Below are 12,165 nucleotides of genomic sequence, written 5' to 3'. Positions count from 1 at the left end.
TTTTCATCTGGTAAAACTGAAACTCTATACCTACTGAACACTAACTCCCCGTTCTCTCCCAGCCCCCAGCAACACCATTATTACCCTTCATGCCTTGATGATTTTCACAGCCTTCTAAGCACCTCGCATAAATGGAATCATCTGATATTTGTCTGTTTGTGACTGGCTTATTTCACTTAGCATCATGCCCTCAGGGCTCATCCAGACTGTAGCACAATGCAGAATCTCCTTCCTTCGTATTTGTTTATTTTATATATTTTTTGGCTTTTTGCCTTTTCTAGGGCCGCTGGCCAGGGATCAAACCTGCAACCTCATGGTTCCCAGTCGGATTCGTTAACCGCTGCGCTACAATGGGAACGCCGAATCTCCTTCCTTTTTAAGGCTGAATAATACTCTGCTGTATGCATACACCACACTTTGCTTATCCATTCACCTATCAATGGACACCTGAGTCACTGCCACATTTTTAGCTATTGTGAATAATGCTGCTATGAATATGGGGTACATATATCTCTCTAAGACCCTGCTTTCATGTCTCTTGAGTATTTACCCAGAAGCAGAACCACTGGATCATAGGACGGTTCTTTTTTTTTTCTTTTTTGGCTGCAGCATGTGGAAGTTCCCAGGCCAGGGGTGGAACTGGAGCTACAGCTGCCTGTCTGCACCACAGCCACAGCAACACAGGATCCAAGCCACATCTGCAACCTACACCACAGCTCACGGCCAGGCCATGCCGTATTCTTAACCCACTGAGCAAGGCCAGGGATCGAACCTGCATCCTCGTGGATACTAGTCAGGTTTGTTACCGCTGAGCCACAAGGGGAACTCCAACAATGCCTTTTGATACACACATTATTGCTGTTTTTTTTTTATGCTAACAGAAGTAATATCAAAATCTCAACAACCTAGCTGGTAGGTAAAAGCAGCAACCTTGTTTAGCCACAATACACAAAATAAAAGAGAACTCAGAGACATCCAACACTCAGGAGAAAGAGAAGGAAACCATTTTTCTCATTTCGGCGTGCATTTCACCCTGGCCCTGGGCGAGCTCTGCTACAATATATGCCTCTGGTCCAAGTGACCCTGAGTGACAGCTCAGGGCTGGTCTGAGCAGCCTACACCTGCTCCTAGGGGGACAAGCCCTGCAAGTTTCCCGCTGTGTATGAGACAGACCACCAAGAAAGAGCTCTATAAGCAGGCAGATCAGTATTCTGGTCATTTGGTTGTGGGGTCCTGAAGAAATCAGAGGGTACAGTTCACATGCAGGAATGAGTTACTCACCTGCCTGCCGTCCTGCCCCACATTTGTCTGACCTCTTACGACAGTTCGAATATTGTCATCCAGTCTCCTAGCGGACAAGTTAAAGGATACAAACCATTAAGACAGTCTCGATTCTAGGTTGACCAAGAGAAAAAAGGTCAGGAACTTATCCACCAATTTCTGCAGAATGCAGCTACTTGTTCAGAAAGAAAACAAAGCAGTTGGCTGTTATACAAGAAGACTGAAGCCCTGGATCCCAGTGAGGGGGCAGCAACAGCAGGGCGATAAGTCAACTCCTAGCACAGACTGATGAGGCATCTTTGTTTGTTTTGTTTTTAAAGGCTATTATCACCGAACGTTCAGAGCTGCTCAAAAGGACCAATATAACTTTTAGGTTTTTTTTTTTTTTTTTCCATGGAGCAAGCCGGAAATGACAAAGTTGCTGAAACTTGATGGGAACAAGCCAGAGAATTCAAATTATCCCACACAAAACCCTTCCTCAGTACTGTCCCCAGGAACCTTAAACGGGATGAGGAGCCAGGCATCCCTGTCATGACTGCTTCGCCCCCTGGGCCCTGCTCGCAGGAGGCAGATCCGTGGCCTCCATTTCCACTTTCTCCTGAAGCTTAACAGGGGCCATCCAGGGGCACCTCAAACAGAGAAACCTGTAGTCGTCGATTTCATTTTTCATTTTGAAGAATCCATTAGCAGTACGACGGGAGAAAGCTGAAAGCAACTGGCTCACGAGTGATTTTTGGATCATCGGGGAATTTTCATTCTCTGGGGAAACCCCAGACACTTACTTAGTGGTCTCTACTAAGATTTTCATAGCTAAAGTCAGCCGAAACAATGAACAGCCTGCTTTGCAGCGTTTCAGGTACCCAACGAAACAAAACCCTGATGGCAGAGGTCTTTACCTAAAAACCCAAAGGTTGTCAAGGGGGGGGGGACAAAGAATAAATAAATCATCTCTTGGATTCACAATGAAGGCCTCTCAGAGTTCCCGTCGTGGCGCAGCGGAAATGAATCTGACTAGGAACCGTGAGGTTGTGGGTTCGATCCCTGGCCTTGCTCAGTGGGTTAAGGACCCGGCGTTGCCGTGAGCTGTGGTGTACATCGCAGACGTACCCCGGATCTGGCATTGCTGTGGTTCCAGCGTAGACCCCTAGCCTGGGAACCTCCATATGCCTCAGGTGCGGCCCTAAAAGGACAAAAGACCAAAAAAAATAAAAATAAAAAATGAAGTCTTCTTCTCATCAAAACTTAAAAAAAAAATCACTATATTTAAAGTAATGACACCAACCATAACAATAATAATTACAATGAACAAACTTTGAGTATCTACCATATGTCAAAACTGGAAATTCAGACGTGGATAAACCAGAAAAAAGGCTATGCGGCAGGAAGGATACCTGACGACCACAGCAGACTTCCTAAATCCATCACTGTGTTTATTCCTGGGCCACTGTTCAGGCCAACCAGCACATCTGACCACGCTGCTAGCTGGTATGTGGCCACAGGATACAAATAAAGCCCATCTTCACAGGTGAGCCTTGGGAACCCGGGGGCGGGGGGGCACGAATCCACTAGGGAAATGAGGCCCTTAAAAATATGGCAGATGTGGCTGCGGCGCAGGCCGGCAGCTGGGGCTCCGACTGGACCACTAGCCTGGGAACCTATGCCGCAGGTGCAGCCCTAAAAGGACAAAAAAAAGGCCAGAAATGCTTTTACCTCCTTTTATAATCAATGTTTTGAAACAGGCTGTTACAGATTCCTTCTGTTTTTAAAAAAGAAATAACTGAAGACTGATCAAAGAGTCAAGTTCTTTGTCATAAGGCTCAAATGGAAATCCAGATAAAAGAACTGCCTTTTAAAAAATTATCATCTATGGCAAACTTGAGATTTAAGTGTTCTCATGGTTAAGTGTGACCCAGAACATGATTAACTAAATGAATAGCATACTTTTCATTAATTATTAGTAATACCACAGTATTACTTACCTTATTTTCAGTCTAATTTTGTTCACGACTTCGTCAATGTTTGCCAGAGACTACAATAAAAAAGGCAAAGGGCATCTATTACTTCACTTCCTGGAATTACTTTTTCACAGAGAAATAACAAGCTATAATGGTTATTGATGACATCTCAAAACTAATCATACATATGATACAATTTTTTTTTTTTTTTTTTTTTGGTCTTTTTGCTATTTCTTTGGGCCGCTCCCTCGGCATATGGAGGTTCCCAGGCCAGGGGTTGAATCGGAGCTGTAGCCACCGGCCTACGCCAGAGCCACAGCAACTCGGGATCCGAGCCGCGTCTGCAACCTACACCACAGCTCACGGCAACGCCGGATCGTTAACCCACTGAGCAAGGGCAGGGACCGAACCCGCAACCTTATGGTTCCTAGTCGGATTCGTTAACCACTGCGCCACAACGGGAACTCCATATGATACAATTTTTACCTTTTTTTTTTTCTTCTTTTTTTTTTTTGCAGCGCCGCACCCACGGCATATGGAGGTTCCCAGGCTAGGAGTCTAATCGGAGCTGTAGCTGCCGGCCTATGCCAGAGCCACAGCAACGCCAGATCCAAGCCCTGTTTGCAACCTACACCACAGCTCATGGCAACGCTGGATCCTTAACCCACTAAGCAAGGTCAGGGATCGAACCCTCATCCTCATGGATACTAGTCAGGTTTGTTAACCACTGAGCCAGAAGGGGAACTCCCAATTTTTACTTTTTTTAAAAAAAGTAACAGCAGTAGTTGGGAACAACTACAAAATCTTGCCTGGAATCTATTTTTGTAAATAAAGTTTATTAGAAAACAGCTATGGGAGTTCCCCACGTGGCTCAGTGGCTAATGAATCTGACTAGGAACCACGATGTTGCAGGTTCGATCCCTGGCCTCGCTCAGTGGGTTAAGGATCTGGCAATGCTGTAGGTCGCAGACACAGCTCGGATCTGGTGTGGCTGTGCCTGTGGCTGTGGTGGAGGCCAGTGGCTACAGCTCCAATTAAACCCCTAGCCTGGGAACCTCCATATGCCACAGGTGTGGCCCTAGAAAAGACAGAAGAAAAAAAAAACCAGCTATGCCCATTCATTTACATGTTATCTACAGCTGCCTTTGAGTCACAAAGACAGAGCTGAGTAGTTGCAGCAGAGACTGAATAACCCACAAAGCCTAAAATTACTATCCAGCCCTTTATAGGAAATTTGCTGACTTCTGGTATAAAGGATCGGGGCAAATTCATACAACAAAATTCTCATGGCCACAAAAATGAAACAATGATTATAATGCACAACAACATGGATGAATCTTACTAACATGATGTTACATACACAACAGAAACAAGAGCATGTACTGTTATGATTCTGTTTATATAGTTCAAAAGCGAGTAAAACTATTCTCTTGTGTCAGAAGCCAGGAGAACTCTGAGGAGGTAGTGACTAGGAGGGACAAGGAACGGGCCATGAGAAGAGGTTTTATTAATGTTTTATTCTTTGGTCTGATTGGTGGTGATATGGCTATATTCACATGGTGAAAATTCATCAAGCTGTACACTTGATTTGTGTATTCCTCCATATTATGTTATACACCAATCAATAAATAAATCTATTTTTTTCTAAGTGTCTACGTCTATTAGCAAAAAGTATGAAGGATAAACATTAGTAGATGGATAGTAGCGGTAACCTATGAAATCAGTAGCAAATCTATGAAATCACTTGTAATTTATGAAAAGAAGGAACTTTTTTTTTTTTTTTGTCTTTTTGCCTTTTCTAGGGCCACTCCCACAGCATATGGAGGTTCCCAGGCTAGGGGTCGAATAGGAGCTGCAGCTGCCGGACTACACCACAGCCACAGCAACACCAGATCCAAGCCACCTCTGCCACCTACACCACAGTTCACGGCAACACCAGATCCTTAACCCACCAAGCGAGGCCAGTGATCGAACCTGCAACCTCATGGTTCCTAGTCAGATTTGTTAACCACTGAGCCATGATAGGAACTCCCAAAGAAGGAATTTAAAAATTTTCCTTTTACAGCTGCACCTATGGCATATGGAAGTTCCTGGGCCAAGGGTCGAATCAGAGCTGCAGCTGCTGGCCACAGCCATAGCCACAGCAGCGCTGGATCCAAGCAGCATCTGTGACCTACACTGTAGCTTGAGGCAAAGCCAGATCCTTAACCCACTGAGTGAGGCCAGGATTCAAACCCACATCCTCACAAAGACAACACTGGATCCTTAACCTGCTAAGCTACAATGGCAACTCCTGAAAAGGAGGGACTTTAAGATTTTCTCTTTTTTTGCCTACGAGTATTTCAACTGCTCTGTATTGACAATGAATTGCAATTACAATTATAATAAAGTTATTTCTATTTTTAAGACAATGACAGTAAAAGCAGACTAGTACCAAGTCAGTGAGCAGAAACTATGAGGAAAGGGTGCCACCTAATGGACTAGAGATGGTACAATTTTATAGCACCATTGTCACAAGTTTTCAAAATATAATTTTATCAGTCCTCTTTCTCTCTCCCAAAAGATATTTTACCACAGGAAGAATTGGGGTGATGCAGGCTTTGCTTATAAATTGCTTCTAGGTGAACAAGCAATGAGATCCTGCTGTACAGCACAGGGAACTATATCTAATCACTTGTGATGGAACATGACGGAGGACAATGTGAGAAAAAGAACGCATACATATGTATCCTGGGTCACCATGCTGTACAGCAGAAATGGAGAGAACACAGTAAACTGATTACACTAAAAAAAGTTTTTAAACAAAATAAAAATAAATAAATTGCTTCTGGCAGCCCGTGCTGGCAGGAAGAGAGGTAAGAGAACTGGGTCATACAAAACAAGACGAAATCTTGCCATTTACCACGAGGTGGATGGACCTTGAGGTTATTAGGATAAGTGAATGAAGTCAGATGGAGAAACACAAAGACTGTATTATGTCACTCACATGTGAAATATAAACAAAACAAAACAAAACAAAACCAAGCAAGCAAAAGCCAAGATAAATGAACAAACCAAACCCAAACAGGTAGCTACAGAGAACAGAGCAATGGTTACCAGCAGGGAAAGGGGAAGGGGATTGGGGGGGGGGGGCGTGAAACAGGTAAAGGGGAGCAGCTCTAGGGAGCCAGACAGAAACCAACTGTGGTGGCGAGCACAGCACCGCGAAGAGCACACAGAAGCAGAAACATCATGTGACACACGTGAAACAGGATATTATAAACCAATGCTACCTCAATCAAATACATTTTTAAATAATAAAATAAAATGAATGTATTAATAATATGTATTAAAACATTTCCGGAGTTCCTGTCGTGGCGCAGTGGTTAACGAATCCGACTAGGAACCATGAGGTTGCGGGTTCGATCCCTGCCCTTGCTCAGTGGATTGACATCTGGCATTGCCCTGAGCTGTGGTATAGGTTGCAGACGCGGCTCGGATCCCATGTTGCTGTGGCTCTGGCGTAGGCAGGGGGCTACAGCTCCGATTCGACCCCTAGCCTGGGAACCTCCATATGCCGAGGGAGTGGCCCAAGAAATGGCAAAAAGACAAAAAAAAAAAAAAAATTTCCTTTGTGTGTGTGTGTGTGGGGGGGAGAACCAGGTCACAGCGTTTGAGGTGTCAAATGGGGCTGTTCGCCTCTGGTCTCTGGTTCTGACAAAACCAAAGGTCACTGAGAATTTTCAGAAACCATAGAGAGACTGAGGGAAAGATGCATCTCAGCAAAGAAGTTATTTTCATCCAGGAATCCACTGCCAAGTCTGTCATTTCAAAACCAGACTGGGTCGAAATCACTGCTGTGGTAACAGAGCTGAGCTGCCAGAAGCCCTGGGCTTGGCACGACTCTGCCACTGCCAACTTGCTGGAAGGTTCGAGGGTAACCTCTCTGAGTTTCTATTTCCTCCGATGCAAAATGGGCGTAACAGTTCTTGCCTTGCCTATCTCTGCTGGAACCCATTGCTTTAAAAAACAATTTTTGGTATTAAAAAAATCTTTTTAATATTAAAATTGGGAGAAGAGGAGCCATGAATTCTCTGTGCTATTCTTGCAACTTCTCTAAAAATGGGATATTACATCAAAAATTTTAAATTGCAATCTATTTAAAATTGGTAAAATATGTACGTGACCACAAATTCAAACAGCAGAAGGTAAACAGTGAAAAACAAGGCTTCCTCTCTCTCTCTGTCCTGCCCCCCGCCACCCCCACATCTCCTCCCCAGAGGCAAGGCGCTGAGGCAGCTTCTGGGGCAGCTTCCGGAGATGGTCTGGGTATGAAAAGCACATCCACAACCCCAGGCCCTTCCGCACCTAAGGCAGACTGTCCTGCCCCAGGCTTTTTTCACTTAACAATTTAACTTGGAGGTCATTCCACATCTACTGATTTTCGGTGGTAGAGCAACCATTTATTTCTCTCTTTTTTCCCCCTTTATTGGCTACCTCATGGCATTCGGAGTTCCCAGGCCAGGGATCAAATCCGAGCCACAGCTGCAGCAATGCCAGATCCTTAACCTGCTGTTCCGAGCCAGGACTGAACCTGCTGCATCCCAGCGTTCCAGAGGCGCCGAGGATCTCATTGCACCACAGTGGTATCTCTTCATTTCTTAAATTTAATACTTCTTAGACATGAAGGTCTAGCTTAAGCCATAAGGATTTTTCTAAGAAGCATTCAAAATATTTATGCCTTCAGACATCCAATTGCATTTCAAAGAACAAAACCTGGGAATGACCTAAATGGCCATCAATAGAAAAGTTAAATAAGTCAGGCTGCATTTATTCAATGAACTTTGTGCCACCAATGAAGATGCTAAGATAACATGCTAACAAGGGAAAAACTGGAGTTCCCTTCGTGGCTCAGCTGTTAACGAACCCAACTGGGTTCCAGGAGGACGCGGGTTCGATCCCTGGCCTCGCTCACTGGGTTAAGGATCTGGCACTGCTGTGAGCTGCGGTACGGGTCACAGATGTGGCTCCAATCCCGAGTTGCTATGGCTGTGGTGTGGGCCAGCAGCTGTAGCTCCAATTCACCCCCTGGCCTAGTAACCTCCATATGCCCTGGATGCAGTCCTAAAAAGCAAAAAAGGGGGGGGGGGCATTTAAAAATATCAAGTATCCCATGAATACAGCTAGTAAAAGACCAGAAAGAAATCTCCTAAGGTTATAATGCTAGCTTGCATGTCAGGTGGACCCGTGGAGGAGGACTTTCCCTTTATCTTTCAGATCTTCTACTGGGGAAGCAAAAGAGAAAGGATGCTAACACTGAATGCGGGTGGGCTATGCAATATACTCTTCTAGACTTTGTAATGAAATTATTTCCCTGAATCCTCTTCAACCTCTTCAGTGTAAAGAATGCAAAGAACAGGCTCTGAAGGAACAGATGCTTCGTCCAAGGTCAGGGATAGGAAATGCAACACAGCAGGATCTGGCTGGGGATCTGTCTGCCTCCTGGGTCTCTGCTCTCTGCTGCTCTATCATGCTACCTCTAATACACAAGGTTCTTGATCTACTTTTTCTGCACCCCAACACACCCGAGGGCTGTGTCGCACTTGCCGCTATTGGTTCAGACCTCGCTATGGCAGGGGTGCTCTCTGGGGTTGAGGGCCTCTCCTGGAGGTGGGAAAACACCCCACAGGAATCCAGACTGGCTCGCCTGGGAGTAGGCGATAACATCTCCTCTTGGAGAATCACTCATCTAGTTTAGTTGCGATGTGGCTGAACAGTTTTAATTTTATCACCTTCAAATGTTTTAATGATCGAAAAGTATTTCCTGATTCTAATGGCAATTCTTTTTTAATTACTCAATGAATTTATTACATTTATAGCTGTGCAATGATCATCACAATCCAATTTCAGAGGATTTCCACCATCTAATGGCAATTCTTGCTGCTAACACAAAATACATAAAATCACCCTTATGCCAGAGTATAAGCACCATTAGCATTTTGGTTTACTGCCTCCTTCTACGCAAAAGCAGGGCTTTACAAAAAATTAAACCAAAAGATGAGCCATTTGGCATCTTATTTTTTTCACTTAACAAGCATTTTGGGAGCCACTAAAAATTCTTTGTAAACAGCTCTATATAACGCTTTCTTCAAAGTTCCTAATTATATTAATTTTATATTAATTTTTAATAAATGTCATCTAGAGTCCCCTAATCAGACCTCTAATGAAAACATGACAAGTGATTACCTTCAGTCTTCCACCAGGAGACTAAAAAAGTTTTCTAGATCATTACCAAATCTGGCTACTCCTCAAAACCACCTAAGGGGAAACTTTCCACCTGCACCCGGTGAGTTAGAAACACCCACGATCTGTCCTAGTTCACACTCCTGCTTTAAGGTAGCCCTGGAGAGGCAAGCAGGTGCCAGTCCCTAGAAACAAAGACACACTCTTCTTAGAGTGCGTCATTACACTGATTCTTCATACACTCACATCGACGTTAGATACTCTAAACTCGTATTCACAAGCATTTACTGCAGGTCCACGAGGTGTAGAGAGGGTTTTGCCCAAGATCTAGCAATAGTTGAAAGAAATTATAAAATCATGGCACCACTTTCTACTACCTTTTCTTTAAGGTCCATGGAAAGTGAATTGCTAAGTGTAAATCTGGGGGTGGGGAAATAAAGGTACCCCTGTGTCATAAACTTTCTGAATTACCTGAGAAACTTCACTCTACATTACTGCGAACATGGGGACATAATTAGACAAGATATGTAACAGAATCTGTGGAACGACAAATGTCTTACTCTACCTTTAAAAACAAAATCGCGCACACACACACACACACATCGCACAAAAACATGTCAGGAAGAAGGGACAACCTGGTGGTTCCCTATGTATGTAATTTTCAAATCTAACAAAATTTTTTTGGCAACACCCACGGCATATGGAAGTTCCTGGGCCAGGGATTGAATCTAAGCTGCAGCTGCCGACCTGCGCCACAGCTGTCGTAACTTGATCCTTAACCCACTGCACCACAGCAGGAACTCCAAATCTAACAATTTGTTCTGGTGAGTCAGGGGTCTTGACAGGCTGAGGGAGATGAAATATTTCTGTGGCTAAAACTGCTATCTTTCTCCTAGTTGGTTCCAAATTTCTATCTCCAGCTAATTCCTAGAATTCTCCTTTCAGAGCAAATGATGAGCTCCACAGGCTATCTGTGAAATCTCAAAAAAGACAATCACTCAGTATGACACCATTTTCTGCAACTTTATTAAAAAAATTAGCATGTCCATCAGAAAAAGTCTGGAAGGAGATACACCAAAATAGTAATAATGATGGAGACCAAGAGCTCCAGACTCAAATATCCGACTACACACACCTCGGACCTGGATGGCCCGAATCTGTTCAAAACTGAGCTTGCCTTTACACCCGACTCCTCTACTCGCCACTAAAACTGGCTCTTCCTCCTTATTCCCTATTGAGGGTAAAGATGCCGACACCCACCCACAGTCTGCCAGGCTAGAAATCAAAGTTCAAAACCCTTCCTTTGGCCTATAACGCGGAACTGAGATGCCACTTCCGGGAAGCCCTTCAGATCCCTCAGACTAATAAGGCCCTGTGTGTTTGCGTTCAGAGTATTTAGCATGCTTCCTCTCTGGTGATGCTACTGCGTTTGACTATTCTGTATCTCTCTGTGCCCTGTTACTCTCATTTAAAAAAAAAAAAAAAATAGTATGCTGGCAGAGGGAAGAATTTCTCATTGTTAAGGGTGGTGCCTGGTGGGCAGGAAGCCCCCAATAAATGTTTTTTTTTTTTTTTTTTTTGGCTTTTTTAGAGCCGCACTCATGGCACATGGAGGTTCCCGGGCCAGGGGTCTAATCAGAGCTACAGCTGCTGGCCTACACCAGAGCCACAGCAGTGCGGGATCCAAGCCGCATCTGCAACCTACACCGCAGCTCACGGCAACGCCAGATCCTGAACGCACTGAGCAAGGCCAGGGATTGAACCCGAAACCTCCGAGTTCTTAGTTGGAGTCGTTCCCGCTGTGCCACGATGGGAACTCATGTTAACAATTTCTAAGAGGTGTAGCAGTTAGGACTCTTCGGAGAACATAAAATAGTAATTATGCAAATCACTGTAAGGCCATAGTCATTTGCTTATAACCTGCTGATGGTGTGATTAGTAACCCTGAAGGTGGACCAGAAGATCTAAGTTGGTACCTGTCTTGTTCACCCCTCCGGCCCCAAACTTTTTTTTTTTGCTTTTTAGGGCCACACCTGTGACATATGGAGGTTCCCAAGCTAGGGGGTGAATCAGAGCTGCAGCTGCCGGCCTACATCACAGCCACAGAAACTCAGGATTGGAATCACGTCTGCAACTTATACCACAACTTCCAGCAACATGAGATCCTTAACCCACTGAGCGAGGCCAGGGACCGAACCGCACCTGCATGGATAGCAGTCAGGTTCTTAACTCACTGAGTCTTGAGCCATGAGAACTCCCCAGTCCCAAATTCTTACAGAGCTAGGAAGAGGGGGTGTTTTTGTTGAGTAAATGAGGGAATTTTATTCTATTTTATTTATTGACTGCACATGTGGCATGTGGCAGTCCCAGGACCAGGGATCAAACCCACACCACAGCGGTGACCCAAGCTGCTGCAATGACAACACCAGATCCTCAACCTCCTGCGCCACAAGGGAAGCCCAGGTGAGGGAACTTTGGGGCCAGAAGGGATGTAGACTCTACACTCCACGACCTCCGTTTCCTAAAGAGCTCTCGGATCTCGTTCTTTCCGTCCCAGTCTTCACTTGGGCTCTCATCATCCCGCTTAAGGGACCTATGGTGGGGGGGGGTGTCTCCTGACTGGTCTTCCTGCCTCCAGAGCTGCCGTCCCCCACACTGTTGCCACACGGGATTTCAGCAACATGAACCTGATCGGTCACTACCCTGT

The 12,165-nt window shown here is 44.8% G+C and overlaps 1 protein-coding gene across 10 annotated transcripts in view; it reads right to left on the bottom strand.

Moving 5' to 3' along the window:
* Nucleotides 1-12,165, bottom strand: part of VPS53 (VPS53 subunit of GARP complex) — a 147,274-nt gene that overhangs the window by 128,864 nt on the left and 6,245 nt on the right. For all 10 annotated transcript variants that reach the window (XR_014821526.1, XR_014821527.1, XR_014821528.1 and 7 more), the window contains exons 3-4: nt 3,261-3,310; nt 1,282-1,348 (exon numbers count right to left, since the gene is read on the bottom strand). Coding sequence is in view for 3 of the 10 variants with exons in the window: in XM_003131813.5 (XP_003131861.1) it covers nt 1,282-1,348; nt 3,261-3,310 (117 nt within the window). In the remaining 7 variants the exon portion in view is untranslated. The remainder of the gene's footprint in view (nt 1-1,281; nt 1,349-3,260; nt 3,311-12,165) is intronic.

This window comes from Sus scrofa, chromosome 12 (assembly GCF_054392235.1).
Source record: "Sus scrofa isolate SSC_HxYL_T2T_F1_AM1 chromosome 12, Sscrofa_HxYL_maternal_Yorkshire_Landrace_v2.0, whole genome shotgun sequence".
Taxonomy (NCBI): domain Eukaryota; kingdom Metazoa; phylum Chordata; class Mammalia; order Artiodactyla; family Suidae; genus Sus; species Sus scrofa.
This window is presented reverse-complemented; position numbering and strand designations above follow the sequence as displayed.